General features: G+C 37.8%; 1 protein-coding gene across 8 annotated transcripts in view; it reads right to left on the bottom strand.

The window, feature by feature from the left end:
* NRXN3 (neurexin 3) overlaps nt 1-20,837 on the bottom strand; it is a 968,325-nt gene that overhangs the window by 126,003 nt on the left and 821,485 nt on the right. For all 8 annotated transcript variants that reach the window (XM_066552373.1, XM_066552369.1, XM_066552370.1 and 5 more), the window contains one exon: nt 9,379-9,550. In XM_066552373.1, the coding sequence (XP_066408470.1) occupies nt 9,379-9,550 (172 nt within the window). The remainder of the gene's footprint in view (nt 1-9,378; nt 9,551-20,837) is intronic.

The following is a 20,837-nucleotide window of genomic DNA, read 5'->3' as shown; positions in this document are numbered from 1 at the left end:
CAAAAAATCAGTTCTTTTGTTCCTTACTCATTGCCCACTCAGAAGGTCATTTGGATAGGAAAATATTAAGACTACAGTGGGATCTGGTAGCACCAAGGAAAAAATCCCTTCAGCATGCAGATCAAGTAACACATTAATGATTCCAAGTCATCCAGCACAAGATCCATTTTCATGAAGACAACGGGGTTCAGCCAAACTTCTTACTATTACCTTGGTTTCAGAAGCAAGGTTTCAGAAGTGAAAAGGAGATCATAACAGCCTCAAGTCTGAGGGAAGGAAAAGATTGCTACAGGGACACAAGAAGGCAGAAGCCAAAGTTTCAAAGTTTTTGTGGGGAGTTGAAGGGCGGAAAAAAGAGGAAATGACATGTCAAAGTCATTCTGCAAGACAGAATGAATTTGGGGGAGGAGGACCCAGGCTCTGAACAGCACAGAGAACTAGAAATTTCCTCTAAGGAAATCACTGAAGTGGTGCAATATGAGCCATGTAGAGGTACTGTGCAGGGATAAATACAAACTCAGAAAGAACTTGTTGCAGTGACTCAAACATCTCAGTGAGTTTTCCTTGTTAATTTCACAATCAGCATTAGACTTTGCATCACTGAGCTCACAAGAACTAATAATCACAGCATTGTATATTATTTACAATATCAGTGCACATGTCAGCTGAAGAAAGGATATGTAGTCTTTTCCTGATTTCCCCAGTGATGCTACTATTACACCTTCTAAACTTACTTCCCTTTTCTTGTCTAATGCATTATAAATTAAATAAAGCAAAGTTGGAAGAGGTAATATCCCTTTGACAACAGTTAAAAACAGACAAGCTCTCAGAAACAGAAGACGCAAAAAAATTACAGAAGTAGAAAAATATAATGCCACTGATTAAAAAAAAAACCTACCATGAAGAACTTATATATCCTGAAATGAGGCTGACTTTTTCAACTGTATTGGGCTGACTCATAAAAACTAGTAACCTCCAGTAATTATGCCTATGTAAGTGAAGACTAATACAAATATCACACACTATTTCTCCACAGTTAAGGCACTCTTATTTTCTAGGTTGGTCAGCAGGTACCAAAACAGAGCACAGAGAAGTCAGCTCAGTCCCCTGCTTCTGTCTTGGGAAATCTACTGTCTCCCCATGTTCAGTAATAAAGTCAGTGAGATGAACTCTTGCATGCACAAAGAATCTGGACACAATCTTGTGAGACCTTCTGTTTCCAAGACAAGATGGGGATAATGTATAAAAATCAGCAATCATGAGTGGGAGCTGCCCTGTATGCATTACATCAAACAAATCCTTGCTAAATTTTGTCTTTAACAACTACAACAATCACTGCATTTTCTGAGGAAATTCCTCATCATAACAAGCTCTTGTGTGTTTTGTATAATTCCTTTACAAATAACCTTGAGCCTTCTGTATGTCCTCTTAATATCTCAGGAGAGGATCTCATTTTCTCCTTCTCTCTTCCTCTCCTGCCTGCCTTCCCCAGCCCCCCTCCTCAATTATCTCTTGCTGTCTTCTGGGTGGTTATGTTTAATCTCAGGATTAGGCAGAAGCCTGCAGTTTGCTTTGAACAGCTTATCAGCTTCCAAGAGACATTTACAGGGAGAGAAAGACTCCAGTTTTGATAGCAGTAATTGTATTTAGCTTGTAAGATACAAGGCTATTTATCTCATGGCTGGGAAATCACAGAGGGAGAGAAAGAAAATGTTGTCGATAAAAACTAAATAAAGCCTAAAAGAATAGAAGAGAAGAGAAGAGAAGAGAAGAGAAGAGAAGAGAAGAGAAGAGAAGAGAAGAGAAGAGAAGAGAAGAGAAGAGAAGAGAAGAGAAGAGAAGAGAAGAGAAGAGAAGAGAAGAGAAGAGAAGAGTCCTCAGAATCCTTTCAGTAGAGGGATGAGGTGGGAAATGGATCTCATTGATGGCTTGAGTAGGACAATAAATGACCTGTTTTAAAGCAGTTTATGAATTCTTGTTCAATATTCACGGTTGTTTAAAACTCATGGAATTTTATTTGTAGAGATGGGTAGAAGCATTTTTAGAGATACTGAGAACCAACACTGCATTTGAAGATAGCTGGATCTGTGGATATCCACATCTCTGGAAAAGAAATCTGCTTTTTTGTTTTTCACAGAAATTTACAATAGTACCCATCATGAATTGTGCAGTGCCATGCAAAACTTACTACTTAAGCCAACTTCAGGTTCCTCTTTTATAAAATGCCCTTTCCATCACACATTAGCAGTATTCAGTCAGTATTCAGTCTGCTCTTGCTGAAACAGCCTCATGCTTCAGTTTTCCCACCTCACAATTCCCGTAAAATCTCTGATGCTGGCTTAAGTTCTCCTACTGTATTACTCCATTTTTAAAGTACCTACAATAGGTTTGGGTGGGTATTTATGGAAAAAAAAAAGTTTGAGATATTTTGAATCTTATTAGGCTGCAACCAGTATTCTAATTTGCTACAATCAAACAAAGCATGGAAGGGTTAACATCATCTCACTGAGAAATATTCAGCACTTTGCAAAAGTATCAAATGGGTAACAGCAATTTGAAAAATGCCAGATTCCAATTATTCTGATACTTTTAGTCATAGAATACTTTTGCTAAACGAAGAATAAGATAGAACCAAGCTTTCAATCTTATCAAGACAAACACAAATACTTCAAGTTCTTTCCACCACCATAATTAATTCTCTACAGTTAAAACAGATGAAATGAAAAATACATCTATTTTTTCTGTGTTATAGAGATGCAGTATATAATTTCAGGTGTCCAAAACATATCTCAAATTCATGAAATCTTCTCAAAGACAAGAGATCACAAAGTGAAAGAAAAATTGATAAAAACTGACAGACATGAGATTCTTCTTGTAGCCTTTGTTGCATCACCTTTCACTTGAACACAGAACTATAACCTCTACCTGACATTCTTTATTTCTTTGTGAGCAAGTAGTTTAGACTACACTAGAATATTTGGAAAGTAGCTACAACAATTATCTAGCTCAATCAGGGCTGGCCAAAAGTCAAAGCATGTTCTTAAGGGCAGTGTCCAAATACCTCTTAAACACTTATGGGCATTAGGCCTGGTGACAATCTCTCTAGAAAACTGGTTCTGTTTGACCAGTCTGTGAGTAAAGTAATGCTTCCTAAGATCTATTCTGAACCTCCTCTAGAATAGCTTTGAAACACTCCTACATGTCCCATCACTAAGTACCATGGAAAAAAAATAGCTCAGCACCTGTCTCTGCTTCCACCCTCAGAAAGCTGCAAAGAGCACTGTCACCCCAGCCTGCTTTGCTCCAAACTCAGCGACCCCCAAGTCCTTAGCCACTCTCCATAGTACATGCCTTCCAGCCCTGTCACCAGATTTGCTGCTGTCCTCTGGACATTTTCATGGATGTTCACATCCTACTCAAATTATGGGACACTACCAAAAGTGAGACCACACAAACACTGAATAGAACAGGACAACCACTCCTTTTGACTGGCTGTCTGTGCTGGTTTTTATGCTCCCCAGGACATGGTTTGCTGTTTTCACTGTCAGGGTCCACATATGACTTACACTGAGCTGCTGCCCACCAGCACTCCAGAAAGACCCCTTTCTTCACGGCTGATCTCCAGCCACTCCTCTCCTAATTCCTAGTAATGTTACTCTGCTCCAGGTGCAGAATCCAGAATTTGTTCTTGCTTAATTTTATCCCATTAATCATTGTCCAATGCTCCCAATACAGCTAGAATCCCCTGCAAGGTTTTTCGTCCCCTGAGGGGGTCAACAGCACCGGCCAGTTTAGTCTCACTAGCAAACGTCCTACATCGACTACCTTCCCTTCGTCCATGAGATAGGTGACCTTACCACAGAAGAATGAATATAGTCAACAGATCTGTCCCTAGAACTGAACCCTGAGGAGCAGCTCTGGTGACCAGCTGCCAGGCAGATGCAGCCCCATCCACCACAGCCCTATGAGCTCTGCAGTTCAGCCAGTTCCTCACCCAGTGCACTGTGCACAGCTCATCCCACAGCTGGGCAACTTGTCTGGAATGGTGCTGTGAGGAATGGTATCAAAAGCATTACTAAAATCCAGGAAAAACTACATCCACTGCCTTCCCTTCATCCATAAGGCAGATAGAAAGACAATAGAAAGACATAAAATTAGTTACAATGGAACATTCCCCTTGTGAACCCATGTTGAGTGTGCTTTATGACTGCATTATTCTTCAAATACCTTTCAATAGCATTCAGTATAATCTTCATAATTTTTCCTGGAGCTGAGTTTAGACTAACATGTCTGTAGCTCCCTGTATTTTTTCTCACACCCTTCTTATAGCCTGGAATAGCAGTGGCTACGTTCCAGTCAGCAGGGCTCTCCCAGACACCAAGACCCTTGCTAGATAATTGAGAGGAGTCCTGTTGCTAGCATCTTTCACTATTCCTTCAGTTAGCTAGAAAAATTATTGAAAAAAGCAAGAAAGAACTCAGCCGGTTTTCTTCCCTATCTTAGATAAAATGAGGGGCACAAATCTAGCTACTTCAGATCTTTCCACCTAGAAAATGAAGAAATACATTTTAGCAAGGCAGGGTAGGTAGCAGAATCTAAACCACTATCACTTTGACCTGCTTTTAGAAAGCTTATTGTTTTACACAAAGACTTTGTCTCACGTAGACTAACAAAGATGCAGTTCAAATTGGATTGCTTCCAAATGAAAAAAAAAAAAAAGATATGCCCAACAGTTCAGGAACATTCAATCCTTGGAACTGGAACTACACTGAAAGAAAATCCCAGCACAGACACCATGGTCTCAGAATCAGCTTTTTGTTTTGTAGGTATGTACTTATCTGGCCAGAGCAGTCAGTTCTGCTGCCAAGAGCTAACAGTCCAGCTTTCCCAGAAATGCAATTTCATCTCAGAAATGTACTTCAGAGATCAAATAAAGTAGGGACATAGAGGATGAACTATTTTTTTCTTTTATCCATAGCAAAAAACCTGCAGAATAATGTAATTTGAAAGGGCAAAGACTAGCACAAGAAGAGTGAGAGATAACTCGAGAATGATAAAGGGGAAAAATATAAAAATGTGTACTGTATGGATGAAATAATGAACCCTGGTAATAATCCAGTTGTTTAATACTGTCTTAATTCTTGTTTCTAAAATGCATTAAAAAATCCAGGCTACACTTGTTTTGCTGGATCATGCATTTCTTTAAATGACAGCTCCTTCCTACCTGTTGCCTTCTTTCCTTTAATCCTCTCCTTTAAAAAATTACTTCAATAAGATAATAAGATTTTATTTTTTTATACTGGATACTCTTACTTAACAGCTTGTCTTCACCTTGTTTTTTTTTGTTTGTTTGTTTGTTTGTTTTTTGTTTGTTTGTTTTTTGTTTTGTTTTGGTTTTTTTTCCTACTGTAGAATATGTAGTTTGTGCCTGGATGAACAAACAGGAATGTCAGGCTTGTTTTGACATACACTACAAATCTGGCATCACACAGAGTATTTCTTTGCAAGGAAAAGACAGTGAACTGAGTAAAAAACCCCCATCCTGCTTAAGAAATAATGAAAACTTAAGGACTGAGGTATCCTAGTCCTGTGTAAAAATTGAAGATTTATTTCTAACTGTTCTGAAAATTTCTGTAAGCTGTCTCAAATTTGATGGGTTTCATTTTAATCAAAACAAAAACATGTCAGATACTTCCTCTTCCTGAAGTCTGGGTCCAAAATTACTCAAATTTCATAATTAAACAATTTATTTGGATATAGAGAAGGCTTTCTCCAGGAACATAAAAGCAGGAAAATAACAATGACCAAGCACAACCTGTTTTCTGGGAGATACTTAAAAGGATGAAAGCATGAGAGACAACAGAAGGAAGTCATAGACAACTGTACTTTAGGCTACAGCAAAAGTTTTGTACCCTGACCAAGAAAAATTCTATCACATTGTGATAACCAGCTTAATGAATCAAGCATTAAGAAACTGGCTATCAGTACAGCCTATGGAAGAAGCCCATCTCCTTATTGTGTTCTTGAGAGAGAGGAGAAAGAGCAAAACTAATGCAAATAAATCACAAACAGTTCAATGGTTTTGGCTGAACCACAACAGCTGAATTACAGCCAGCAGCCTCTGTGCTAATACTACTTCTTTGATATCTCCCAATTCTCAGGAGCTTTGTCTCGCATACTGGGCCACTCGCATACCATACTGGGCCACTGTTCTGTCTTACTGTCCGGTAACAGAAACTCTGGTACCTTGAGATGGTACTAAAGATGAGAGACCATCCCTAGCAATTTGGATTATTTCAGTCACAAAGCCAACTTTAGCTCCAAGTTAATTCTCTCCTTTACCATTTTTCTCTAACCCTTTTCCTTACAAGAAAGTACAAAGTTCATGCTGCAGGTGACTGGAATGCAATCAGATGCTATAAAACCCAAAATGTCATTGCCTGAGTTGTAAGTTTGCTGTCATTCTATTTTCCTTGTCTTTTATTTGAAGTTGTAAAAATACAGCTTTGGAGCCTTTTGGTCCCATTGGGCTAGTTTCAGTTAATTTCAATTTAACTAAAGACTGTATTTTAAGGAAAGCCAATATTCTCTCACTTTTCTCATTTAATGAATATCCAACTTTTATTTGTACTTTTCATTGAGCAAGTAATTATGAGTCTAATGTATAATCCTTCCACAAGTAATAAAACTCATAGAGGAGCATGGAAATGCCATTCAGAATGCAGCCCTGACTGAAGATTGCACCATGTGTGATGACAAAGAAGAAACATTAGATAGTTTATAAAATTAGTAAACATTAGGGTATAGCACTGTGTGAAAAACCAAGTGCACATGAAATTGTTCATTTTACAGACAACACAGTGTGCCCAAGCAAGCATGGTCTACACATACACCATTTTATAAACACTACCAATAACTGTGCTTCCAGAATTGACATGATGCTATGTGAAACATAGGGGATTACTCAGCTACTATCACTCAAGTTTGATATGAATTTAAATTTTCAGCAGGTTTCAGTTGAAATGCCCTGGATTAGCCTGGGTCCATCCAACCACAAAGCCTTTACAGAACTGAATCTCTGCTGAACACAGGTTTGGTCTTGCAGTGAGATCAAAAACAACAGTGCAAGTTTGGTTTGTGAAAGACAGCAAGTAATTAATTTTAAAAGCTCCTGTTCAATCTTTTTTTTAAACCATTGTCTGCACAGAAAATGGGACTAATAAGTATTGGCTTCCTGTAATAATTGGTTCATTGAATCTTTTCTGAATCTTTGGCATTCATAATGCCACTCTATTATTTGGATATTCTGGTATTTAACATGAATTGACATCAAGCCACAGTCCTTTCCTTTGGGAGGGCTGGAACATTGCCCTCCACCCTTGGGTTTTTTTTTGTTTGTTGGTTTGCTTGGGCTTTTCCCACAGTAATGTATTATCTTCTGGTTTTTTGATTTTTGTCTTTTCTTTTTTTAATTTGGCTAAAATATTGGTTTGAAAAAAGAAGGAAACAAGTAAGGGATTAACCTGCACACACCAAGTATAGTCCCATAAGACTTATTTTCACAGGGACAGGCTGAAAAATTCATCATCTACAAACAGACAAAAATTGAAATACGTGCACAGAAAGGAAAAGGTGTCTGGAAGATAAAGGTGTCCTTTTTTCTTAGGGTACAACTGCACACACTATATACTTGCCCAGAATATAAGATTAATGCTGATTCCATAAAACCATACATCTTCTAATGAAAACATAGAAATATCTTTAGCCAAGGCAGAAGCCCAAGGTACTGAGGTAGTCTCTCAGGGTGATTTATTTTCCCTTTAAAAAAAAATCTCTAAAGCACTGAGCTGAATATTTCGTTTCTTTACACCAGAGACTTACTACAGCAAGCAATATAAGAAGAAAATTTATTCATAGGGTTTGTAGTGACTGTAATTGGCTGCCAACTGGATTGGAGGTATTTTACAAAATAATTGATGAAAGGAGCAGAAGAAAGATCCTCAGTTGGACCTTTCCTCTCAAACCAATGGATAGCAGAGCTAGGACCTAACACAGCATATCCATCATGGCATTCTTAAAAAGAATTTTTTCACAGAAATAAGGTTAATAATTGAAATGTATCCTTTTGCATACACCTCACAAAACACTGACAAAGGGACATATGTAGTAGAGAGCAATATAGCACAGATGACTCACATTCAAAAACCTTCCTGTGTGCTTTCTGAGGGAGTAGAAGAGATGAAGTCATCCCCTTGAAGTAATTTATTAGTATAATGTCACATAAATTAGCATATAACCTCAAGTTAGGATATTTCCTATAATTTGAGTTTAAGTTTCTTTTGAACAATTCCTACACCACTAGCAAGAAATCCTCCTTCTGTCTTGAGTTACTACTATACAACCTAGAAATAAAGAACTGAATGTTTCTTAGACTCAATATCCAAAATCAAGATCATGGCTTGACCTTAGGCAACATATGAATAAGAGGAATGTGGTTAACACTGGAGTTCTTTCCTTGTGTTCATTCTTCCTTTTATAACCATGCACATCATCAGATCTCAGCTATTTAATACACTGTCAGCAGCACACAAAGCAATCTGTTTTTCACTTGGTCTAAGTTTGATCTTTTAGCATTGTGACAAAGTATCATGACATTGTGATTTGCCAGTGGTGGGATGAAACATGTGACAGTGTATCAAGAGCTAGTTATTCACTATTTCTGGTGGATTTAGGGTGATAATTTCCAAAGATATTGAATTTTTTTGCTGCATTTTGACAGAAAGCCAACTAGGAGTTGTTAGTTTTGGTTAGATGCTGTGTTAACCTTTGTATCTGCAAACCTAAGAGAGTAAGTGAAATTCAGAGGATAAAAAATTATGGGGCAAGCATAAGGTCTGCTCAAATACTTGCTTATGTTCCATGTTCCTTACATTTCTACTCTGTATTTATATAGACAATATTTGGGGTGGAGCTAGAGTCTTTTCATTTCACAGCTCCTTTTCATAAAGTCTGTTCAAAACTTTTCAAATATTTAGAAAATATCACAAGTAGCAAAACCAAATTTGTCATTGAATGGCTTTGTAAGTCTATGTAGAACCAGGATTCACTTAGAGACCTCTGAAATAGCATCATCTATGGACATCATAACACACAGTTGGCATGCTTATTCTTCCAGTGTAAAGGACCATTAGTTTGTTTTCCAAGAGACAGAATATGCATCACCAGGCTTGTGAATTTATTGTCAAGATGAAGCAACAAAGATTTATATAGCAACCAGTTGTTACTAACAACAAAGATTTATATAGCAACCAGTTACTACTACTATTAGGTTATAGGTACAGATACACTAAAAGAGAACAAAAAGAAAAATATATGTACCTGTGGGGTAGTGTTCATTCACTGGCCAGCTGTCAACCTGAAGTGTTGCATTGCCACCATTCCTGGTAAAGCGTACCACGTGGTATTTGCCATCATTTACAGGTGTGCTTTCCTCTTTAATAGAGATGTCCACTGTGCCAATATTGAAGACTACACCAATTTTGCCTTGCTCCTGAAAGACGAAAAGAAACAAGTGTTTTAAAATTGCTGCCACTTAGGAGAATGTTCTTGGCCTCTAAGTCTCTAGTGGGTAGTTCTGCCGGTAGATGGCACTGGAGAATACACAGAATTGTCATTTTGAGCTTCCTCAGGACACATTTCATTGGTTCTGCTTCAATGCAAACACTTTCTTTCACACTGTTCTTTACAGCATTCACCCGAAGACAGTGACTCATTTGTTCCCATAAAAAATCACAGAAGACAGGTGAGAAACCAGGCAGCAAAAATCAGGAGATGTGGATAAAGAGTTATTTGAGCAACATCTCTACTGATTATTACTAGTCACTTGTTATATAAAATGCAGCCACTGACAGGCTGTTATCTCAACACCTGTTTCGTTGTGTTATTCTTCTTGGGAAACAAACAGTCCTCACTCCCCAAAAAAATAATTGTGGGATCCAGCAGGAAGAATGCAGTTAGAAGATGAATGGAACTCGAAGGGAGCAGAAGTGTCATTAGCTGACTTCGAAATCCAGAGGGAAGCTACCTAAGAGACAGGAGCTGCCCATCTTATTTTTCTCCATCACAGAGCAAACAGTGCCTTACCAATAAAGCAGTGTTTTTCCAAAACTTTGCACCAGTCACTGACTGAAAGGGAAGAGCAGGCAAAACCTGTTATAATAGCCACAACACTTCCTTCTGCAGGGCCCCTCAGGTGACTCCAAATAATGACCATATTTAATGACTTTAGGTTGCAAAATACACACCCAGAGTATACTCTGATCAGATATATGCATTTAATATTACTGATTTAAACAGCAACAGAAATTCTCATCACTGTACAATTAAGAGCAATGCATCTTCAAGCACTTAGTAAGGAGAGGCATAATATGCTAGTGTCAACAATTATGAAGGCATATTAAGTGCACTGCACATATACAAAACTGGTACGGACAGGCAGAACTAAAATGTATCACATAGGAAGTCAATATATTTGCTAGCTATGCATACTATAAAATTGAAACAACAGAGAGTAAATGGCCATCTTCTATGCAAATACATTTTTCTTGAAAAAAACTGAGGTATAATAATGAGTCACAGGACAATTCTGTTCCATTTACTACCTTACATATCTGCTTAGAGGGCAGAGGATCCCATTCTTCAGGGCTGTTACCCTAACTTTACTACATTCACATTAGCAAATCTCAGCAATAAGAAAGAAACTTCTGCTCTTGTACTTGATGGCCACCTTGGATTCCTCTCCTGGATTTATTTCTGTCTCCTGGTATTAAAAAAATCTTTTTCTGAAAGTTTCATCATGTTTCAATTTTTCAGAGAGGTCTTTCTGATTCCTTTACCTTACATTTCAAAGCTTACTCATACCAAAGTACTCATCACAAATTCCTTGTATCTTCACTACCCTTCTCTTTTTTTGACATTTTCTTCATAACACCAAATTTCCTGGTGTCAGACTACAGGATTGTTTTAGGAAAGGAAATAAAACAATCCTATAGCTGAAGAGGTGATGAACTCTGGTGGTTCAACTACTTGAAGCTTAGCACTGAAAACAGTAAGCATTTTGGTTTTTCTCTCATTAAAACAGTAAATTTTAGACTGTGCTAAATGTATGCTGGATAGAAAGTTTTATGTACATTCATACTGTTATTCTTTGAAGGGACTTTTCTTCAAGATAGCAATATTGTCCTTTTCTTCACTGGACTGTGAGGTAAGTGGATTGCTGCTCCCAGCAGATGCATGTAATCAGATGCCATTTGGAAACAACCAACGTTTCTTCTCTTATGCTATCCCAAAAAATAAGTTTCAGTTAACAATGATTTATTTCAGATAAAAGCATTGCTGGCACAGCTTTACCACTTCTTTGACATATGAAGTAAGTGATCTCCCAACTCTGTTTTAGTGAATCTTTTGCTGGCAACCACATAATTATCTTTACCTGCATAGCAATTACCAAAGAACTTGTGATTAATTTTTTCTCAGGCTCAAATAATACATAGTGACTGGGTAACCTGGCTACTGATATTGTGGTTTTGCAAGATATAAACTTACAATCAGCCTCCTGGATGATTTCTCATATAGCTTTTTAATTGCCATCAACACACCAAGCTTCTTTGGCAAACTGTGGCTGCTCTAAGAAGAGTCCACTTTGGTGAAGGCATAGCACGAGGAGGTAAGATGAAGACCTGCACCTTTTCTAATGGAACAGATTAGAACCACCACCATAGAAGAGGAAAGGATTAAAAGCTATTCAGCAGAGTGAAAGCTGCATACCTCCAAGCCTACAGGTTCAATGAGGCAAAGGTAAAAACTTGCAGGTGGGGAAAAGGATGGTGGGAAGTTCAATTAATCTCTGCAGAATGAGAAAATGTTTCTGATTTCTCCTCAGAGGAAAAGGAGATAGCACCTTTCACCATTTCCTTTCCCAGGGCTTAAGGAAAAGACCTATTTAAAGAGCTAGTGATAAGAGGGCAAACTGGGAAAGAGATAAGATTCTGGAAGCAGAGGACTGCAAAATGACAGTGGCCTTTAGTATGATGGAGAGAGGGGGGAAATGAGCAAATTGGTGCCTTCCCCATCCCAAGAGGCATCCCCTCCCAGAGCCAGAGAAGACAGCCCTTCTAAAAGCAGTGTAACACTTCGTTGCAATTAAGAAGTGCAAAAAATTGTCTAAAAAAAAAATCATGGTTCTTGTGAACAGTCTGTTCCAGCTCTCTTCAGATCACTCTTGGGCAAAGCTCCCTATGACTCTTTGACTTGACTTTTGCAGAATCACAAGTTCTGAGACTCTTATTTGGACTGAGTAGGAACTTGTCATGAAAATGGTTTTGTTCCAATTACCAGAATAAAATACAACACAATATGTCAAATGTAGGGCTACTGAAGCCAAACTGCACACACAGACCCCAAGATACAGTTTACTTATGATATTTTAAATCTCCAGGGAACCAGACACTATGAAAAAATTAACAATTAGTTTATGCATTCCTGGCAGAAGAAAAATAATAAAGTAAAGCAAAACTCAGAGAAAATCCTACAGCAGAGAACAGTGACCATGGACACAAGGAGCAAATCCACAATTTATTTTCAACATCTCTTCAAATCCCAGTTTCTTGCACTACAATACTTCATTAAAAACAGCTTTTACCAAAACCTACCTTCCTTCTAAATCTGAAAGACAAGTTCGACCATTACAGTTTGACACTTCATGATGGACATAGCCTTTCATTCCTTTCCCCACACATTCAGCTGGTGGATTTTCTTTTCACATAACCAAACAAAGGTATTAACTAGACCAGTAAATATGTGACAAAGAAAGGTTTATATTTGAGCCACCACATTTATTTTTTAGCTCTAGGAAAAAAAATCATAACTATGCAGCAAGGGAAAAGGTGAATACAGAGGCACACAGAGCAAACAAGTTACGTGCTCCAAAAGGTTTCAAGAGAATTTTAACAGACAGTGCAATTTTTTTCCTCTCTATATTGGTACTCACTGAGTGCCCCAAAAAGTTTCCATGAAAAGGCAACCATTAATTAATGTCTTTGAAAACTCCAAGTGACATCAAGTGCTGGCACTATGTCTTAGAAAACTGAGAACCATTTTACTTATAAATAATGAAGTGAACTCAGCATTCAATCTATCTTACTTTTTTCTCTTCTTTCTTTAAGGCTATTTGCCAAAAAGGATTTTTAAAGTTTTTTCAAGAATTTGTCTTGTGCTGATTTATCCCATAAAATTGCTGCCCTCAAAAGCCACATTACCACTTCATTCCTTGCAGTACTTCTGGAGATAAACTTCTGCCATTATGTCTCTAAGAATTTAGAACTATAATTATGATCACAGAATGGAATGGTTGTAGATAAGTTAAAAGAACAAAAAAAGCACAAAGTCCTGAAAAAAAAAATGTACAATGCTTCTCCTTGACCTGTCTACTCTGCACAGACTCCCGGCAACTGTTTGTTATATGCACAATTTCCAAACATTTGCAACATTATTAAGTGACAAAGAGCTAATCTACAGCCTGGATCAGCAGATCAGCAATTTATTGGTTGCCCTGAAGCATTGGTACACTTTGTGCACCCTCTTCTTTTACCTTACTGTAAACCAGATTCTTTATCTGTGACAGAGGAGTTATAGACACCTATCTTTCCAAGCTCTACAAGCGCTGAAAATCCAGATATATTTCATTTAAACACTGATTATATACTGCCAATCCAAACATTTCAGCCCTGAGAGCAACTATGATCTGAGAGGAGCAGGTCCTAAGCTTTCCTCAGCTTCTACATTCAACTCCTTCAAAACCTGTTCCTTCAAAACAGGTCTGAGGTCTTACATTTTAGCAGGTATGTTTTAAATTTGTTTCCCTTCATTCAAAGAGAAGCAGAGCCTGTCCTATGAGAAGATTCTCAGGCCTTTGCTTTCTCCATGCCACGCCTTTACATTTTGAAGGCATTTCTATTTATGTAGCAGACCAGGTAGGAAGAAACTAAAATGGGGTTGGCAGTGATTTTGTAAGATGAGCAGTTCAAAAGTGTTAGAGGGTACACACATGAACAACCACATACACACTATGCTCTTTACTCTTAGGTTTTCTTTTTCTAAATCTAATATTTAAATTGTCCACACTAAAAGTATATATTGGTTCTCTGTGTTCAGAAAGCATTTTATTTCAAAAACCACGAGAGAGAGCTCCAGGCATTAGGACAGATTCTACTCTCAGTTGCATCAATGTGAATCAATAGCAATTCTGTTGAAGAAACTCAATTCCTACTGATGGAAGTGGAAGCAGAGTTTATCCCAGTATCTTCTTGTGTAGTTTTGCTTATTTTTCTGAAGCAAAATGTGAAATTAAAGGAAGCATTTATAAAACATACCTGAAATCTGACTACAATCCCAGGCTGTGTTTTCTCACAGTCATTTTATTGCATAATATTTAAATAGCAACTACTGCATGTACTGCCTCCTCCTCCCACCCTGGCTGGTTCCAGCGTGGCTAGACATCAGCCCAAACCTGGCAGACAATACTCCTGGTTACTCCATCCTGCAGATCACTGTTGATTTTGCTGCTCTCATTTGAAATTGATACAAGCTTTTTTAGTAATACAACAAGCCATTTCACACTGTAGGAAGGTTTCGTAAACTTTCCCTCCCCCCCAAAAAAATGCCACACAGATACACTTCAACCACCCTCTAAATTCAGGAAAATTGCTTTGTTTTGTTATAACCCTGAGAACTGCTCTTCCTGGAATGGCTGTCTTCTGCTTAGGTGCCTCACACTTGCAGTCTATGTTTTTAAAAAGAGATTGAACTTTTATTTCTTCCTCTTTGTTTTCACTTCTTGCTTTAAGACTTTCTTTGCTTGATTTCCTTTGGGGTTTTGTTTGCCTGGTTGTTTTTTTATTTTTGTTCTGCCTCAAACTTGATTCTGAATGTTAGTCCCTCTGAAGGATTGCTCACTCTCTGTGGTTTAGGGGGCTTTGCAGAACAGTGTTAAATGTTGCGAGTTATCCAGGAGAACCGAAGGTATAGATGCATATTCCACAGAGGACATCCATTTATTACTACAACTACAAATCACTGGATGTGAACTTTCACTGTAAACAGAAACTCAGAAAGTTCTTGCTGATTAGAAAGGCAGTAAAAACCAGCATTGTCCTTAGAGGCCCTTCTGGGCTGCAGCTAGGACTGAACGCATGGCTGGACAGATCTTTCTGGGACACGTGTGCCAATGGATTTTAGAAGGGCAAGTATTAGAACCTGTATTCAGCACAGAGTATATATAAGGCAGTTAGCTCTACTGTTGTCTGGCTGGCCATATTCATTACTCTTTTTAATATCACTGGGAGGTAAGTCTGAAATCAGTATTCAATATGTAAAAAACTCCAGGCCTGGGTAGAGGGAGAGTTTACTGAACAAAGTCTGCCTTTATCCAACAGTGACAGCAGGGGAAGAACACTCAAGAATCAGAATTGCCACCCTGGCAGATATGATGATCAACAAAACTAGCAAATGCTCTGGGAGAAATGACAGGTATTGAAGCTCTCCTGACTTGGAAGTTTTTTGATCAGGGTACCAACACTTTACAGTTATCTTGAAACAAGGAAAAATTTTAAGGGGAAAGGAAATACACAGGTTCAGTAATTTTGTTTGATTTTTAAGGGCTGTTATAAGGAGCAGTAGGTAATTTTTTGTTATATACTGTTATTGCTTCTTTAAGGTGCTTGACCAGATCTACTCAATGCCAGTTAAAACTTATTTATCAGAAAGAATCACACACACACAGAGGATAAATATATATATAGAAATTATTACCCTTTGGGGGCATGGTTTTTAAAAGAAGCATTTCTCAGCAATACATAATTTATAAGGCTAAAAAGGACAATTGTTATAATCTACTCTCCTCTAAAATTTTATAGGAGGTCATTTATCTTGTCTAAATTGATTCTTTTTAAACTACAGAATATATTTTAGAGCAACATTTGTGATTTGCAGCTCAGGAAAGAAGGCTTAGATTCATTACAGTTGCTACTTTGATGAGATTGGCATAGTGTTGAACAAGGTCAAAAAAGCAAGTGAAATTCAAGAATTATGATGAAAAAGAACAGTGCACAAAAGGAAAACTTATAATAGAAGTTGAAGGTGGACCTTTGACTTAAATTCTTGAACACTGTACACAGATCTTTATAGGCCCTCACAAAAAGAAAAAGAGGAGATACAAAAGGTTCCGAAAAGTAGTACACTTGAAACAACTGTGTATATAGTCATGAAGCAATGATTCAGCATTAGCTCTTTTTAACTCAAAGAACTACAAATATTTAAGAAAAGATTTGACAATTATGTTAAAGCAAAAAAAGTACCAAATTCATGGGAAGACTCAAGAGCCATTGAATACAGCAATATGAATATAACCTTGTGCTCAGCTCCTCCTGAAAAGCAGATCCTTACTGTTTAACAGTTACTGACTATACTGAAACACCACCTAGCATCATACTGCCACAAATGACTTGTAAGTCTGTGATCGAGCCAAAATTTTCTTGAACGTTGCTACTGATTCTTGTTCATTTTAAGAAGTGGTGAAAAAATCAAATTGGGAAATATTAATGAAAATCTAATCTTTTCCACTGAAGGTTTAGGAAAGGTTGCTTAGATAAACATCTGTCAGCCACACACAGTGCCTTTAGTCCATCCTCAGAGCAAAAAAAAGCCAAAGAAAAGACTTAGGGTTCTAGCTTCATCTTTCCTTGACTGCAAACTCTCTCCTTAGTTTTATAGAGCATAAGAGAAAATCACTTAGCTCTCTGAGTTGCTTGCTTAAAAGCAGGTTTTCCAATCATTCATTTAACCTTCCCCATGGCCCTGAAACTCCTTCAGTTTACTTGTACCTTTTTTTCAAGTGGAGACACCAGAAATTTTAAACTTTAGTTTACAGAAATTATACAATCTTACCATGGGGGCTCATATTTGAGGCTTATTCACCATGATCAACAGTTAAATTCAGGAGTTCTCCCTGGGAGTGTTCCTTGTATTGAAAGATGATCTCTACTCTTTGGTTGGAGACACATTACCTTATTTGGCTAAAATAAAATTGATACCAGTTTCCTTGTTAAGAGTTTAACAAATTTTCCAAACTGCTCTTCATTTTTTGCCAGTAAAAGGTTTATGTGGGACACAGATGGTAATATAGTACTTTTTCAATGGCCCTTACAACAAGAAATTGTAGCACAGCAATACACTGCTACTAAAGTACATCTTACTCCTGGCTCCTGGTCTTGAACTTTTTTTGACCAAACACCTTTGCAGTATTACAGAAATAGATTTACCAGTAGGATATGAAATTGCCATTCTCTTGGTTTAATTTTACCTACTCTCCTTGTCTCCCTGCATCTTTCTGTCTTTCAAAAAAAAAAAAAAAAGACAAGAAGCTCAATTCTGTGACAGTTCTACCAGGGTCAGGAGTGGCTCATTATGTACAACAACACACACAAGATATTTTCACCAAGAAAAGACATGAAATGTGAAATGTAGAAGCTGCTTGTTTATTTCAGCCTAGATACCCTGCATCAGATAAGAGCTTTACACATCACTGAAGCAGTTTAGGTAACATTAATACATAATATCAGCAGAATTACACTTAGGAATTAATTTTACACCCAAAGCTTACATATTTCATGTAAGGTGATACCATTAGTACAGACTGAGACCTTTAAATTTTAACTCACTCACAGAGGCAATCAAGATCAGTTAGATAGAGTACAGGGTTGAAAGAAAAGATTTTTGCTTTTACTGCTGGTCTGCTGTACCTTGAAAAAGCCACTTTAATTCCTCTCTCTCCAGTTTGCCTTTTTATAATGTGAAGCCACATTATCAAAAAGCTTATCAAACAGTATATTTGTATGTTATCTGCCCCAGTGGAGTCGTGGTATCCAGTGGGGCCTCCAGATGTTGTTGCAGTACAGTTAATTAATATCAAGCAGGGTATCCTGCTTTACATTATCATCATTACCATGATAAGGCTTGTACTAAGCTTACTCTAAACCCATTTCCTCAAAATCTGGGGAATGCTGTAGCACATCTAGTTGCTCTGACACCTGCCAAGCCCAGTAATCAGTGGTATTCAGCAGTCTTAAAAGGGAGGCTTCCTTCCTTGCCATTCAGTGCCTAGGATGCAGTGCCCAATTAAATCTTTATTCCTATTACCTGGGATAGCACCAGTACACTTCCAGCCAATTAACAGGCAGTAAAATGTTTCAAGAAACACATGCAGGTGTGTTTAGGCCACACAATTTCCGAAAAACAATTGTTATTACACAGCTGGTGAAACTCCAGCCACGAGGCTGCTAAACCCCAGTCATCTAGAGGTATCATACTGCAAGTAGAGAAACAGAAATTAGCAGCATGCTGAAAAGGGGAATTTCCTAGGGAAACAGAATGCAAAACAGATTAAAGAGGTGACACCTGTCTATTGGTTCACTAGCAAATACATTATTCAGATGACTAATCTGTTCTCACAGACTAAAATACACATCACAAAAATATGCCCTATCTGATGGTGTGAACTCCAACTATAATTAGGATTAAATATTCCGACAGTGCCTTCTGAAAAGTTTTGTGAAATTATACCTTTTAGATATGATTCTGCACTAGGTCAGAAAGAGGAACCATTCTGAATGTTGACACAAGCTTCAATTTTCCCAGAGAAGACAACCAATTCATATTGTGTGCTGCATTTTAAACTTGAAGTATGCTTAAGCTGCTGCACTCTTCCAGAATTATAGAAGTTCACCAATTAAAAGTAGGCCTTTACCTTTCTAAGAGCTGCTCTGCAACTCACTCTTCAGACAAAAACATGATCAGCTGCTAAAATGTCACATCCACTCAATAAAGAAATGACTGCAGTAGCAAGTCACATTTTAGGAGGGCACAAGAACAAGGAACTTGCTCCAAAGCAGGGATCTTCCACGAGAAAATATGCCCATCCATCTCACAACATCTCCCCTGGGGTTTCAATCCACTGGGTAACATTGCCAACAATTTGTGCTGGCAGAAGCTAAAGTGGCAGTCACACTCCAGTGGTTTGAACCTTGCTGGACACCAGACACTCATCAAAGCCTCTCTATCACTTCTCCAGCTCAGCAGGACAATGAGAAGAAATAAAATGAAAGGCTCATGAATTGAGATAAGGGCAGGGAGAGATCACTCATGAGTCGCTGTCACCGTCAAAACAGTCTCAGCTTAGGGAAATTAGTTTAATTTATTACCAACCAAATCAGAGTAGGATAATGAGAAATAAATCTTAAAAACACCTTCTCTTTGATTCTCCCTCCTCTCAGGACTTTACTCTCGAACACTCTACTCTCTCCCTGCTGCCTGCAGCACCATGGGCTTCACCATGGGCTCTATCCCACTGCCATTGCTCCTGCTCAGCAACTTTTTCCCCCTTTTTAACTATGTTTTCACAGAGGTTATACCACTGTCATGGATGGCCTTGGCCACCAGCAGGTCCTACTCTTGGAGTTGGCTGGCTTTGGCTCCGACAGCTTCTTACAGAAGACACCAAATCCCTGCCATGCAAACCCAATACATACACAAAATATGGAGATAAAGATCTGATACCTACAGGCCACGTGGAATAAACCATGTACCTTAACTACTAGACTTTCTTATCAAAAGCATGGGTACAATTGTGAGATGTCAGTAAGCTGAAGGTACAGCATATATTACTCAGTAACAGCAATCAGAGCTGTCTCTCTCAACCCAAAACCAACAGAAAAGTGAGTATTTGTCAAGAAGATGGCATTAAAAAAGGACACTGCATTCTGACAGGAAAGGTGATCACAAATACCAACTTGCAACCATCCAATTAACCCAAGTGCAATAGCTGTAGAAGTGCAAGGGGTTAAGAGGCTTTGGACAGACTTAATCTATTTAAAATTGGTCTTGCCTAGAGTATATTTTTTTGCAAACTCTCTTCTCTTAATCATAAATAATATCCTAGAGTTTCAGAGTGGTCCAAAAATAGGTATTTGCATGTATTATATGACTAAGCACTACATACTACTGCACTTTCCTTTTTTAGTGTTTTCTTTACAGAATTTTAATAGAATAGAATTCTAATAGAATTTAATGCATCCAGGGCCTATATTCTATGTTCCTTTTGGAATCTATGAACAGATTCCATAAACTGTGTAATATCAACAGCCTATTGTAACCAAAGTAGTCTTCTTTATGAGACAAGCAAGAAGTTCAACTAAGGTTCACTAGGTCTCTCCAATCCAACAAGAAAAAGAAGGAAATGTGAGGTTTTGCAAACACAAACAGTACCTAGATTCAATAACAGCTTATTTCTAGTTTTTCAAAGCTTGTTTTCTTAAAATGGTAGATTTTTGTCGTATAATGTGTGGCTTTTGAGATGTGGCTGGATTCCAGCTGAGGCCTTCCTAATCCTGAATCAAAGAGGTTTCCTAAGATTTTTAATGGAAGCAGTACATTAAAAATACATGAACATTCCAGTATAAGAAACCTATATTTCTAATGAAAATACTCTAATTACTCAAAATAATTTAATACTCTACAGATGGTATGACAGAACACTGATAGATAAGAAATAGTGGAATATTAGACAGAGATGGAAAAAGAGGAGAACAGTGGTTTGAAGACACAGCTCACAAAGGAGGCCATCAGTACCATTTGGAGCATGCTGGAAAGCAGAGATAAAGATAAATGACTCGACAAAATTTTGCAGGAACAAGAAGTTACAGGAAAAGAGCAAATAACTGAAATGT

Source organism: Molothrus aeneus, chromosome 6 (genome assembly GCF_037042795.1).
Source record: "Molothrus aeneus isolate 106 chromosome 6, BPBGC_Maene_1.0, whole genome shotgun sequence".
In the NCBI taxonomy this organism is placed as follows: Eukaryota; Metazoa; Chordata; class Aves; order Passeriformes; family Icteridae; genus Molothrus; species Molothrus aeneus.
The sequence above is the reverse complement of the archived record's forward strand: the minus strand, read 5'-3'. Positions and strand labels throughout refer to the sequence as shown.